At 38.4% G+C, this 15,226-nt stretch overlaps 1 protein-coding gene across 3 annotated transcripts in view; it reads right to left on the minus strand.

The window, feature by feature from the left end:
* The window catches only part of INO80D (INO80 complex subunit D), a 45,646-nt gene that overhangs the window by 15,647 nt on the left and 14,773 nt on the right, over positions 1 to 15,226 (minus strand). For all 3 annotated transcript variants that reach the window (XM_051623393.1, XM_051623391.1, XM_051623392.1), the window contains exons 5-9: positions 13,733 to 14,481; positions 10,533 to 10,641; positions 4,848 to 5,072; positions 2,750 to 2,859; positions 753 to 886 (exon numbers count right to left, since the gene is read on the minus strand). In XM_051623393.1, the coding sequence (XP_051479353.1) occupies positions 753 to 886; positions 2,750 to 2,859; positions 4,848 to 5,072; positions 10,533 to 10,641; positions 13,733 to 14,481 (1,327 nt within the window). The remainder of the gene's footprint in view (positions 1 to 752; positions 887 to 2,749; positions 2,860 to 4,847; positions 5,073 to 10,532; positions 10,642 to 13,732; positions 14,482 to 15,226) is intronic.

The following is a 15,226-nucleotide window of genomic DNA, read 5'->3' on the forward strand; positions in this document are numbered from 1 at the left end:
CAAATTCACAAGTATTGGAGAGGCTGGACAAAAACAGTAATAAAAAATCCCACGACAACCAACCAAAAAAAAAAAAAGGCACTTTTTTGCCTAATGCCTTGAAGCAGGGACAATACAGAAGAGGGTTTGCAAATTATGCTAAAAGTTTTGTTCTGGAAGATGGGAGGCATAAAAGGAGAGCAGAGGACATAATTTCTGCATTCCCTTAATGTGTAGTAGGCCACCACTTTTCTTCTGGGATCCACAGATCCTGAAGGAGTTTAAAGATAAATTGTAATAGTCACCAAAAGGTAAATGAAGTAGCAAAACCATTATTCATATGCTTGTAATTGCTGTGTACGCTCTCTCTAGAAAATATTTTGGGCCCCATGTACTAAGACTGTTTGAGATGCAGTGTTCTTACCCTACCACAGTCATACTATATTCAGATCCAGGGGCCAGGAGTGAGTCCAAAGAAAATGACCACAGGGCCTCTCAATGATTTTCTATTTCTTGCATCTAATTTCTTCCAGTGAAGGATATTCTCATGTACACTTTATTGTATCTCAAAAGTATGTAAAAGATTTTCACAACATACTTAGTATTAATTGGGAATGTTTGGCATATTTTACCCTCTTAAGAAAAATAAAAGGAAATGAGCTCTTAAGTTCATAAACTTGCTAGCTGTCAAGCAAGAGTTCATAGAAAGACTGGGGCTAAAACTCCTGATAATCTAAACACACAAATAGTTACAGTTTTTACTTTGTACTTACCATTTTTTTGGCATGTTCTTCGCACAGAGGTGTCTGATGTGTAATGTCAAAAACTGGCACGGAGCACTGTTGACCATCCGCAAACTTGGCTGTGCAACTTGAGAAGAGCTGCTGAGAACGGTTCAACAAGATATCTGTGCATTTCTGCATCAGGAATAACACACAAGGCAATGACAGAGGAACACCCTTTGATTTACCAATCTGATGAAGATCAGAGCCTTCAACTCTACCTGCCCATAGATGCTATTTTTAAAGTCTACCTTAACTTTGGTATTCAAGTTCAAAGGTAGGGCTCAAACCCAACTTTTAAGTGAAAATCTGCACTCGTGCAAGATCTCTAATGATTTTATTATATATTGAGATAGTTTTATGGAGGCAGCTATTTCACTAATGAGTTCTTAGGAAAAAGAAGCCTCTTCCTGGAGTCTTAATCAATAGATCAATAGTAGCAGTTGGAACAATGTAGTCAACAGGACTATTTCCTTACAGACTAATGACAATCCATACTGAAACATTAAAGAAAGAGTATTTCTTAATTCAATCTTTTAAGGTACATTCTTGGCATTTATCTTTATAGTACAGACAAAGAAGTTTGAAGATCCTTCCTGCTCCTCTGAAAAAAAGATGTGCAATCAGACAGAAGGTCAAGTAAATCCAAACGTAAGCTTGCTGAGATTTCCTTCAGAAAAATCCCCTGCAGGAGTGAAAATGTTTCCATACTTAGAGCAAATCACACAGGTATTCCATTGTGCTTTTTCAAGTAACATTAGAAACTCTCCTTCCATCTTGAACACTTTCTCGGACCTCAACATCACTATGTATGTTCAGAAAATGTGAAAACACAAAAGAAAGGTCGAAGAAAATGGAAAACCTGCAGAACAGTCCAGATGCAGATGTGGACAGATAGGTCAGAACTAAGAGCTTGCTCATTTTATGAGACTGTTTCCATTAACAAGAAAGCACAGTGGGAAAAAAAAGGTAAAAATGCAAAATCACTAGTCTCGACCTCTCTGCTCTATGCACACCAACAAGCAAGACCAGTTAAATTTTTAAAAAACAAAAAATAATCAGAATCATGAGGCAAATCCCAAACACAGCTGTGCACCATGATGCTCTCTCCAAGAGAGGTTTTGAACTTCTCTGCAGACTGTTTTTAAGGGACCTGCAAAAGTCAACCAAGAAAAGCAAGGCATCTGCAAAACAAAAATATAAAAAAGGTGCTGCAACTGAACGAATCTGCACTAGTTACTTAAAAAAAAAAAAAGAAAAAAAAAAGAAAAAGTTTGGACAAAGAGTCACTCCAAATAAAGCACCAACAATTATTCAGCTAAAAACAAAGAAAGAAGTCTGCAGAATTCTTTAATATTCCAGGTCAGAAGTCTGCCTGTTTATTGCCTTCAGAATCAAACCTCACCTCTAATGTGCTCCCTTTTTTCTGAGATTTTCATGCATTGGCTCTTGACATCCTTTTCAGGCTTTGCTTGAAATCACAAGCACTGTAAGTTCTTCCTCATCTAGCATTTGGATTCTGTGACTCCTCCCTATTCTGCTTCTCTAAAAACTTTCAAGTATTAGATTTCTATCTTTCTAGTCAGTGTAGTAAGAAAGTAAAAACTTGTTTCCATAAACCCTTCATAGGTAGTTAGTCCACCTACCAAGAGCTGTATGAAAGTCAAGAGGCTAAAAGTCTTGTGGTTTGTACCAAGTCATCTGTGAAACATGGTAATTTTTGTAATGGCTTCTTGCTCATACTAAATACAGCTTAGAAAGTAAAACAAGGTATCTGTGAGATTGGCAAACTACTTAACATCACACTGTCTACAGATCCAAATCACACAGACAAATTAAAAGAGAAGTAGTTGATAAGACACTAACAAATAGGCATTTCTTCATGAAAACACATTTGTCAATGTAAAAACACAAACAACATCAAAAGCCCATAAAACCAAACAGCTTCCATGTCTGAATGCAACTCCTAAACAAAATTAAGAGGATACGCTGAAAACAATGCCTGGTGAATGGAAGGGCCTTGTTAGTGCACTGTTCTCCCTTTGAAGTCCCACAACAGGTTGTTGGTTCTGCATCTCCCTGCCTTGCTTGGCTTGTGCTGAGAGAGGAAAAAAAAAAAAAAAAGCATAAGAGAGTTTAGAAACAAAAATCCAGTCTCAGGTGGTTACTTAGCACAACTACTGCACCAAATCTGGCACACTAAGATGAAAAATTAGAACACGTGTGTGTGTCATAATCCAGATGGGTGCATACCAGACTCCACAAAACAGATGTCAATGACAGGTGAAGGTAACAGGACTATTGTTTATTTCACAGGGCCTTAACTGTAATGAGAGGTACTGTGTGCTACTGTCATGTAAATATTATGACACCCTGCAACAGAGTCAAGGACAGCAGCAGGTTAAGTGTCAACACAGGTGACCCTTAAAATGAGGTCAATCTTTAGAATACAATGTACTGGGTATGCCTCCATGGGCAGTCAAGTGCACTTCCAAGCCTGTTCATAAATCAAAACATGCCGAGCATCCCCAGAGCTTTACATGCAAGCATGTGCTCAGACAAACTTAGACTGAGCTCTGGAGTGGCAGAGCATGCTCAACATGGGTAAAAGCTCTCCTTCATCAAAGTGCTGCAGCCCAATCCACCAGCAGGTGCCCAGAGCTGAGTACTTCCTCAGCACAGCTTCAATGTCTTGAGCCTGAGGTGCAAGCAGGCACCCAGTCAGCAGTGTGGATGAGTACTGCAAGTGCTACACAGCTCGCTCAGTGTCAGCCTGCTCTCGAGGCATTTGTCACCTTCATGCAGGTAAAGATGGCGATTCCAGGGCCGAATTTCACCTCTGCACACGTTGTTTTCTAGGTTGACAAAAAGTTGTCTGTAGCCTGACTGTTTTCCTTTAGCCATTTCTGTCATCAACTGCACTTTGACCGAGCAAAGCTGTAGTTAGCAATATTACTCCAGTGAAAAATTTGGTAATGGAAAAGACTCGGTGGTTATTTAAATTAACCAGAGCACAGGCATAACTGGCTTTGCCAGTCTACCCAAAAAAACCATAATAAAAGGCAAAAATAATGTAGGAAAAAAACATCAGAAGCTTTCCAGTTCTGGCAAGGTTCTGCTGTAGTTTAAGATTGGAGACATTTACACAGCTTTGTGACCTAGTGATGTACCTCTAACATTACACCTATGAGCAGCTCTTCAGCATCACTCCACCTCCCCAACAATAAACCCTCCAACTGCCACATACCACAGCCCACTGCCCTGGAATAAAAGCAGCCCATAACCAGAATATACTCTCAGTAAGCTGCTCCAGCCTACCTCTCATGTCAGACCTCCCTACCCCTCACAGTCACACATCCTGTAAAGCAAAATTGCAACAGTAAACGGATGCTGCTGGTAATCCAGTAGTAATGCCAGGGTTCAGACTTACTGTTTCTGCACAACTAGGAATCAACCAACTCTCAGTATACTGAGAGCTGGAGGAATGTTGACATTATCTAGAAAGAACTCCCACAGAAGGTAACCTTCAGACTTGTTAGAAGGTACTTATTTTGTTGCCAAGTTTCATTTAATGTTAGATTGAGTTAAATCTAACAACAAGCATGAGGTTAAGTTTGATTTACTGGGAAGAGAATTAAGAGGAGCTACAGGGTCTACAAAAAAGCTGTCTGAAAAAGGAAATCTGAATTGAAGCGGTGAACTGCAGACCAGACTGCACACTTTCTAAAGAACTGTGCTTAGTAAAGTACCAGATATTTGAAGGTAGCCAAAGTACATAGATTAATAAACAAGAATATATTTTAGCAGGTTGCTAACATCTCTTGTGACATTGAAGAAACTGGGCCTGGATACTGCTGAACAAACAATCTGTATTTTTTAAAACCCAATATGGAGAATGCCTGTCTTCAGGGAAACTACTGTATGCCATGTTTATTTTACTCCACTGACAGGCATTTCTGTGTCATTGCTTTTCTGCCTTGCATATGCGTAACAGTTTGAGAGTTCAGCATTTCAGCTGCTGGACATGCCACCCATCCCCACCCTGTCCAGACCCCAAGTGACTGCAGTCACAGGGGAATGTCTAACCTGGTATGAGCACATGTAGCTCTTCGGAGTTCTTGGATCAGTTGCCCAGCACGCTCCGGCTCTCTGCTGGCCGCCTGCAGCAAGGCTTTCCGGAGTGTGTGCCGACATTTCTTCTGACGGGATTCTGCCCGCTCCAGGCGGCAGAGGTGCTTGTATTTCTGCTGAAAGTAAGTGCAAAGTCTGGTCACCCTGGAACTCCTGTCATCTGCATTGTCATCGTCGGACCTGCAGGATGAAAATAAAAACAAAGAGGTTTCAAGTTGGTTTTTATTTCAAGGAAGCTAATTTGTCATTTTAATAAGACTTGCTAAGCTGGCATCCATCTTCTAGCTCCACCAATATCCAAAGGCTGAAATCAGGCAGGGATGCTGGAGAAATGGTAAGAGCATGACCCCTTTTGAATGCTAAGGGTACTTAGCCTTCTTAGTATGTCATTATTAGAGATTACGTCAATTTATCATCAAGTCTGACACATTTAAATGTCTGGAGCCTGCTGTTCAAAAAAAAAAATCTATACTGTTAACCTTTATTTACTGTAAACGTCTCAGCAAATGAGACAAACTCTTAAATCAAAGTGCAATTAACGGAGAGTACAAGGGTGGGGAACTATGTTCTGGAAATTTATTGAAGAAAGGTCATGCTGGAGAAGATGGTCAAATTTTAACTACTACCAAAACTGCTGACCTTTTCCAATTCCTCTTACTCTGCCAGGTAGTGTTTTCCTTCCTAAACCAAAATACACACTCACACAGCTAGCAGCTGATTCTGCTTTCCCCTTGTTGAAGAATTTAAGTTGGATTACACAGTACAGCCATGGAGAAGAAATTCATGCTTAACTCTAAAGATACTGAGAGGAAAAAAAAGTAGTGAACTGAGAAAAAAATAAATAAATAAATAAAAATAAATACAAAAAAATAAAAATAGAGTAGGACTAAATAACGACCAGATGAAGGACTGATCCAATTCTCTGTTTGTTTAAGAAAGTCTTTTCCCATTTCTCTTGTTCTGCTGAACGTCCAGGTACATATAAACAAGACTAACAAATCATGCCAACACATTTAGTTAAATGAAGTAAAAATCATGATACAGAATAAAACCATCACTAGGACTTGTTAAAACAACAAGGTCCATGAAGCTACCCGGCAGTCCTCCACAACAAGCATTAGTTTGCAGAATGATTTATTTTTCTTTCAGCAAGAAAGAACATGCACTGAATATAAGCAAAGCCAACTTTGTTAGTTTTGTTCCTTATGAAACAGGTTTTTTGGTAAACTTTCCTATCTGTAAAACAAAGGAAGGGCAGGGGGGAAAATAACAAAACCACAGATCAAAAGCTCCCAAGGTTCAGTCTGCAGTTTGGCCAGAGAGACTGAATGAGCTGACACTCAAACCTGTGCAAAGCAAAGCAGACCACAACTAGCTGATGATAGAAGAGATGTGAAATACCACCCATGATATTTGCTAAATAAAGTAAGATCCAGAAATGCAGGCCGAATAGCTGTCCCTGAAAGGCAATGTGACTAAGACCTACTTTCCTTTCTGGAAAATCTTATTTCATTCACACACAGGCTAAATTTAAGAGACTGCATCCATCCCCGCTAAAGCTGCCTACAAAAACTCTGCAAGAGCAAACACTGCCTTGAGACAAAGGTACATTTTTATAGTTTTATGTAAAGCCAACCATACTATGTATTTTGTTTGTTAAAATAATTACAGATTATTTTCTAGAGGCGTAAATTACAAGTAATTAACCTCTGCAATTAAATGCTTAGTGGCAAATACTACCTGTTAAAAATATTTAACAACTGTAATGTTTACAATATTGAAGATGAAAAGAAAATACACTTTTAAGATCTCTTAGGACAGAAAGCCTACTGGGAAAAACAATCTGCTTAGAAAAATGTAATTGTGTGTTATTTATTATAGATTTTCCTTTTTCCTGTATATTAACAGAGAACAGGAATACATGGATGGGATGTTAGATATAGGTAGGTCTAAGGTCTTAGATATTTCATTACTGTTCTGGGCCAAGATTTTTAACAAAGTTGCAGATAGGATGATTTCATTTTAAAGATGGTTACACATTAAGTAAAGGGAGGAATATTCCTTGGGGAAAAAGAAGTGTTTCCTCTGGGTGGAAAGAGTGGGTTTTTTAAGGCAAATGTCTCTATATTTGAGCCTTTTTACTTCCCTTCCATTGAAACAGACAGAAAAATGTCACTGTAAGATAAAATATTTCAAGTTTATTTTTTAAAAATAGATTAAGATATATATACAAAAGGTAGAAAGAAATCAAGAAATCATGCCTGCACCGAATAAGGGCTTATATTGAGGCAGTTTCTAAAAGCCTATTCAGAAATTTGTTTCCAGGACAGCAAGAACCAAAAAATGTATATGTTCAAAGAAATCTAAAAATATCACAAAATCTAAAATATCACTTTTTTTAATCTTTTTTTTTTTGCTAGGCAAGTATTGAAACAGAAAGGCACTTCTATTGTTGTCCTTTCATAAAGTGTTTACCAACTTCTAGTGTATTGTCTAAAACTACATAGATAACTTCTGAAGTTCAACCTACTGCGTGGCATTTAATTTTGCAAAAGATTTCTGAAAGTGCACAGAAACTATCTGTTAATCCAGAATGCTTCTTCTCAACCCTTCCCTTCAAGACTGTCTCATGTAAACATCAGGGGAATTATTACTGAGTGTTCATGAAGAAAACAAGCAGCATGAAGCACCAGAAAGAAAGAGCAAAAAGGTAGCACAAGCAGTCAGGCTCCATCAGGGAACCAGGTGAACAAACTCTCTACTCTGAGACACACCAGCAACTGTACTTCAAAACCCTCTGTAAGGTGGGATTTGAAGAACCTTCTATTCTTCCTTTTAGTTCTTCTAGTTATTAGGAGTTGTTAAATACAGCTTTGACAATAAAGTGTAGTAAAGTGTTCCTCCTCTGAACAAGCTGGTATGAGGAAAGACTCCAATCCCCAAACACCCTTTTCAAACTCACTACTTGAAACACTCACTTTATCTATATTTCAGCATAGGAACTGAAAAAATACTTCTTTTTAAAGTCTTTTGTTTTCCAGCACTTTCTAAGCTACAACACCCAGTAATCGAACCATCTGGGGGAAGCTTTACTCATCTGCAGCAGAACAGCTCCTGCTTTCCCTCCCAATCACTGCTCCCATGAGGAATTTCTCCCACCTCAGCAGACTTCCCTGCCAGCCTCCTGTCTGGACTGTTCCCCATGCCAACTCCTGCACTACTGTTTGAACTCAGACATTTGTGCCTGTCTTGAAGAGCACTGCATCCTGGAATACTGAGAACAAAGGAACCCGATTTTTCAAAATTAACAGACAGAATAAAAGCAAACATTTTGCCTGTTTTTCCACACATGACTGCAACAATATGATTTTTTTTACAGATTAAAAGGCCAGAAGGCAAATGAGCTCAAAACTGTATTACTGTTAAGACATTTATTTTAAACCAATCTGGTGAATCTTTCAGAGTTTAAGAGCAACTACAATGTTATACAAGAAATCCAACAGAAAATTAGAGGATTTCCTCTCACAACCAGAAATGCAGTCCAGTAATGCAGAAATTAACTGTTTTATTTTACTACTTGGCTCTGAGAAGCATCCCTCCCACTGTCTTCCACAGAGTCAAATGCTAAAGGACAGAATGCAGGGTGCTGGTGGAGTTATCCCTTTCACATAAGGGATAACTGTAAGTTCAGACACAAGTGAACAGAGAAAAAATAGCTTTTATTTTACTGTGAACACCAGTAAGTAAATTCCCATAGGTTTAGGTATGTGATTTCAGATTGGTTTTCTCTTAAAATTAGTCTCCAAAATTCACAGTTATAACAAGTAATTGGCTAAGTTAGAAGCCACCAATCTGCACTGCCAGATTAGCAAGACAGAGTCATTTTGACAAACTGAATCATCCAAGAAATAGTCTGAAGTAATTCATCTTCAGCAGCAGGCAGACCACATTGCAGAAGTGTCAAAGTGAAACATTTCAGGTAATAAAAACCTCTACAGAAACTTGCAAAATAGGAATTGAAGTTTTAGAAGGCCAACATTAAATGAATGTATCAATGTTTATCCATAAACAAAATTAAGAACGTTGCTGAGGAGCCAACGCTGGGCAGGCTGATAGAAGCACAAAAGCAGCCAGTACCATACAAAAATGTATCCATCGTGATTTAGCTAAAACAGTGTTTAATTGAAGTGCATAAAATGCTAAAGTAGAACAGAAAATGTCAAGACAAGGTATTATTTTCTCTCAGCGTGTGAAAAGAGAAGGAAGAATCCAAAGGAAGTTAAGACAAATATAAGCCAAAACACACAGAGATGACCTTTATAAGCTGACAAACAAACCAGAGATCTATGGAAGAACCAGATCAAATGTCAAAGAGAGAGGAGTGTAAGGGAAATTATTTAACAGATACATCTTATTTGAAAATTATGTATGATTTAGAAGTCTGAAAGTCTACTCCTGGTTTCCCAAAACAGTTTATTAAAAGTTGCATTTCAAGTTAAAACTGAAGTTTGTGAAAGCTCACTCTCTCTGACTGCTAAGGCCCTAAAAAACAATGCTCATTCATAACAGAAAAAACTCTTTATTTGCCCTTTATTTTATAAAGGGAAGGTCTACACACTGCTATAAGCTTTGATTCACTGCAGGCTCTCAGCATTCAGTACCCTGGTGTGTCTGTCCTAATGGCAGAGACACAGCTTTGTTGTTCAGCTTGTGGACAATCTTGAAAGATGGTAGTAAGTTCTGTTACATTTCAGAATTTCCATGTAACAACAAAATAATGCTTCATTAACATCATTATTCTAGCTTGGATTTTTGACAATCAATCCAATGGGAGAGACTTGTAGTATCAAAAAGTTCAGTTGCATAGTGGAAGAGAAACACATTATAGAAACTACAATCAAAATTGAGACTCCAATTTCTTTTTGTTATTAAGATGCCTCAGTTGCATTACAATACTATGCTTGGGATGGTTTGCTTTAACTTCACACCTTAAAATTTACATTCATAGACATAATATCCTGCTGTAAATTCTGACTCAAGACTTAGCAGTATATAGAGAACACCACAAGCCTTTCTGCACCAGAAGCTAACACCTGCTCTGCTTATCCCTTCGATCACACCACTTTCAAAGCTCCCAATCATTTGACAGAGGTTTATTCAAGACTTAATTATGAAATTGCCACATCCTTTAAAGAAACACATTAAAACAACATCCTGCACAATTACCATAAGGATGAGTAAAATTTAGCAAGTTTACTAACAAAGTTATTCACAAATAGTAGGAAAGAAAAGAAGCAATAGCAATTCCCTTCGTTTGGTTCTAATTCAAGTAATACCTTTGTTCAGCAAGGCACACAAGTTCATGAATAAATCCCACTAAACTCAATTAAATTTAGGCAAATAAGCTTAAATTCTTTCCTGATGCATCCTTTGATAGCAGACTGCACAAAGGTCTCAAAGTTAGGTGGAAACTGGGACAGAAGGCAACAAGCTGTTTCATAGCTCTTACAAACAAGAGAGTTCAAACAATCCTTTGTTTCAGCAAAGCACTCAAACAAGTGCTTCCACTTGAACTGAAGCTCACATTTACATGATTTATTCCATCTAGGCCAATATGAGTACTAAAAAAATCATACTCACTCTTGTCTCTCATAGCCAAGGGCTTCTCGGATAGACCACGCAACCTGGTAAGGGGAGGTTTGCTCTGAATCCTCCAGTTCTTCTCCACTGTCTTCAGACCAATCCAGCCCTAAGGGAATTGAAAACATGAAAGCTGGATGAAGAGTGTATCCACCTCATGTAAGTCTCTGAGCAACCTATGACACAAAAGATGAATTTGTAGTATAGTCACAAGCGTAGTTATGTTTTATTAAATTATATAATATTCTCAATTACACAGTAAGAGTTACAATAATAGCTCCATTATATTATGCAAATAACATGCACTGATTTTTTTTAGTCAAATTTGAGTTTTCCTTTAAAATCCTTATTGGCTTCTTTATCTATAAACAGTAGAAGAAAAATCAACAGCTTTTTTAACCACAGAAAAGTATCACAAGCTTTCATACCAGGCACATGGAATCTTTAGAGACAAGGTAAGAGAGAAGTCCCTGCCATGAAGAACTGAGTGCCTGGCAGTTTTTAATACTACATGATCCAAATAGGCTACTTTCATTTCTGTTTATATTCTGAGCCCTGCTCTGTGCTAGAACACAGGGACAACAGAAAAACCCTAAGACAGCAGAATGGACAGAGACAGATACATAGCTACACAGGATGTTTCTCTGCTAAGTCTCTGTAATTGCCTGCCAAATGCATACATTAACAAGAAGAGAGCTAAAGAGAGAGATGCAAATACTCCTGCACTTACACCAAGCATGCTTTCACTTGATGTTGATACAGTAGGATGAACTTACTGTATGCACCAGTAGCCTCAGTTAATCACGCTAAACACAATCATTTAACACGACACCCAGAAACAGCATCCAGTAAGTTCTCAAGTGCAGCATTTTATCTGGAGCTTCAGCTTTTGCAGTTTTTCCTTCTCTCTTCCACATCCAGTGGAATTCTTGCCAGTTCCTTGCAGCGGGTGGGATAAAATCCTGTAGCTGCATTTACAAACCAGCATTATTACTTTTTCCCTTTCTTGTGTGCTCCTTGAAAATGGAGCAGCAGTTGGGACAGATTTAAGAATTACTTAATTTTTGCTAGAAATAAATTACACTACTATATCTGAGATTATTTGGAAGTCAGCTGCTTTGGGCTTAGGAAATGCATCAGTTACTGGTCACCTAATTTCAGAGTTAGACACACAGACACACTTGGAATACAATTGTCAGGAGTACCTTCATAATTTAGAATCAACACTAAACACCAGAAGTACCTTCTTCAGGAACTTCAGCATCCTGACAATTCTATTATTCATCGTATTTTTAAGATACGCATTTGAACCAATTTAAGACACATTAAGACATCATATAAAATGCCAGAATTAAACACTCAGCTTTAATGTTTTTTGACTCTCACTCCTTCCATAAAGGAATGAAAAAAATAACCTAACCTTTGGATAAAGATATCCACATCTGATGTCATGTAACAAATTATTTACCCAAAGTTTAAAAATAAAATCAGAGGTTGTCTTGTTTTGCTTCTAATGGGCACTGCAGAGATGAAGGAATAAAATCTAATCCAGATTTAGCTTAACTCAAACTGAAAACTGCAGTTACATTAATATCCAACTACATAGCTCTGATGTAGGTCCACATAACACCGGCTGCATCTTTTTAAAGATTCTGTGCAGTCATGTCTAGTGACATCATAAAAAAAAATAAATCCTGAAATTCTCTAAACCAGCATAACTAGTCTTTAAGGCATATTATGAATAAATGACAACTATATTAATATATGAATTCTGTTACTTTGCCAAATATAAAACATTCTAATTGCACACACATACAGTTATGCATCTGCATAACTGTACATTAATAGGTCTATTCAATTTTTTTTACTATGTCTCTTTTTAGGAAAACGTATTCTCTTCTCTACTTGAGAATGTGAAACATTATGCACAGAAAGTGATCTTTCTACAGCCTTTCAAAACACAGGTCACTTTCAAAGCTCCCGGGGTCTGTGAAACTCAAAAGTGCCTTCAGAGATGTCATTCCTCAAAAGATCGGTGTTATATGTAGGACCATTAAAGTGGTTTTCTGAAGGACAACGTCCTTTGGAGACATGCTATGGGATGCTAATTATCTTCTGAATAAATAGTAAAGCTATCCCACGACTGCCAAAGGGCAGATCTTAACAGCAAATTTTAAAAAGGTTAATTGAAATAGCAAAAAATACAGATGTTTGCAATTAAGTAAGATGTTATATGAATATATATCCAGATTTATTTGAAGTCTGGGGTTTTTTACATCAGAAATGGCATTCCTGCTCTAGTATCACACACTGACTCCTATTTCCCATTTCCCTGTCAGTATTTACTTGTTAGAAAAGTACAATCTAAAATGAAGTGGAAAAGTAAGGTAACCTTAAAGGATGAAGGAGATAACAAGGACAGCTAGGTGTAGCTAGGTCTGTATTCATTATCAGACAAGTAAGCCACAGTCAGCTCCCTTTTTAAAGCTTTATAGAGCACTACAGCCATAGCAGGAAGTTGGTTACATTTACTTACATTTTAACAAGCAGCAATTGATTATTACAGTTTCTAGATAGTAAGAGACTATTCCTGCACTGGTATATGGGCAAGATATCACCCCTCCAATTACCTTCTGCAACAGTGCTACCCTCCTGTAGTAATTTTTTGCTTTTTTCATCCACATTCTGTACAAGCCTGGAATAGGCCCAGCTGAGAAAAGTTCTCTTATGTTCCAATTTTCCCAGTCAAGTCAACTGGAAGTTTGAATCTGCACAGAACACTGGGCCAAATCTTCAAACTTCTATTTGCACTCACTATAAGGTGCATTTGTCACCTATTTAACATCCGACACATATTTAACAATCTAACCTTGTCCACTCATGTGGGTGCAGTTGTGTCATCTCTACTACCCAAGCTGCAAACCTTCAGTACCATGTCTGTATCATCCAAGCAATGCCTTCTACACCTTATTTGATTTCTCAAACAGTTAACAGGACAGTAAGAAGAATAAGCAACCACAATGCCAAAAAACATATGCGATGGGTCCAGACATTCCCTTCTTAAGAGAACAGCTACCTAGTTCAGAGTTATTTTGTAAGAAACACATATGAATGCAGGACAGGGCTAGGAAGACATTTTGCTTTTGTCTTTTGGTTTCAGGATAAAAAATAAGCAGGCAATGAACCTACTATCTACCCACCTAAATGTGGAAACAGATCAGCATCCAGCTGCTGTTTTCGAGTGCACAGTTTCACCAGTCTCTGTAGCCGGCTCATGCAGGACGAGTGCGGAGAAAAGGCTGTGGCTTTCATGAGGACCCGGTCAGTCCTTGGAGGGTCCGTGACAGGAGCCCTAGTGGGTGGCAGAAGAGGCAGAGGTCTCTTGCTCGACAACTGCCGGGCTTGTGCTATAGTGTGTGTGGTGGGTGCCACTCCCTGCATTGGTAGGCTGGTGTTCAGAGGTTGAGGTGACTTGCAGACGACGCCCTGCGGTAGCCCTGTCGCCTTTAACGAAGCTGATGAAGGTGGCAGATGGGAGTGCTGCTGCTGCAGAGGCTGCTGCTGCAAAGGTGCAGGAAGGGGGCTAAAGTGCTCTTGGCGAACTTTTAAAATTTCTGTCTCTCTCTGGCGCTGTCGGTTTTGAGCCAACTTGCTCTGCAACTTTTTCCTCACTGTTGCCCCTTTCTTCAGGTCATCATCCTCCTCGTTGAAAGCAAAGGGGTCTTCTAATTCTGCCTCCAGGTAGTGGAGAGGAAGCCTAGCCCCTGGAGGGGAGAGGGACATCCCATCCAATCCATTGGGCATCTTCAAGGCCAGGGTGGGCACTGTCAGGCTGAAGGCCATAGCATCCATCTGATGCCTTGCCTTTACCTCCTCTATGGGATCATTCTTTTTCTTCCTCTCCTTTTTCGGTATAAAGCCAAGTACCTGCAGGTGGCTGTTGCAGTACCTTTGAAAAGTAAAAGCAATCACTTATTAACTCAACTCCTCCAAGTAAAATCTGAAGAAAACAGACATCACTAAAAGGAAATCCACACACAGCCATCTCATGTGAATTTAGATCAAAACACAAGGTTTTATATGAAGCGTACACAACTGCTTCTAAGACAACAGATAACTGTGGTGTTCCCAACCTGCAACAGAAAACAAAAACTTATACAAGTGACATTTTGTCATCTTAAGATGCAGAAGTCTCCAGTCCTTATTCATAAGAGATTGACATACAACCATTCAAAGTATTTACTATGTAACAGGGTAAATACTCACAAAACAAAGCAAACAAAACAAATTGAATGTCTGATAGATAAAACTAACAACTCAAGCCATTAACTCTCATAATTTCAAAAGCTCCCAAGAAAAAGTACATTGAAGACTACTTCCTTTCATTTGGCTTTTCTTCCACTGGAAGTAGTTAACATTTTCATCAATGCACATGTTATTGTAATGAATTCCACTGTAGTAGGGAGCAGTTTCTTATATGGGCTATCTAGGGACACCTGCTGAGAAGGGTCATTATTTGCTCTTAATGAAAAAGTAGAATAAACATTTAAGTTCAGTTTTAGTAGTTTAACAGGATGAATTTTGTAGCCAGAGGATTAACTGCATGTTCTTCAAATAAAAATCTAGCTTAAAAGAAATTCTCTGCTGCTAGACAGTGTTTACACAATGCCAGGAATATGTAAACATGCAATCCA

The sequence above is a fragment of the Apus apus genome, chromosome 6 (genome assembly GCF_020740795.1).
Source record: "Apus apus isolate bApuApu2 chromosome 6, bApuApu2.pri.cur, whole genome shotgun sequence".
Classification (NCBI taxonomy): Eukaryota; Metazoa; Chordata; class Aves; order Apodiformes; family Apodidae; genus Apus; species Apus apus.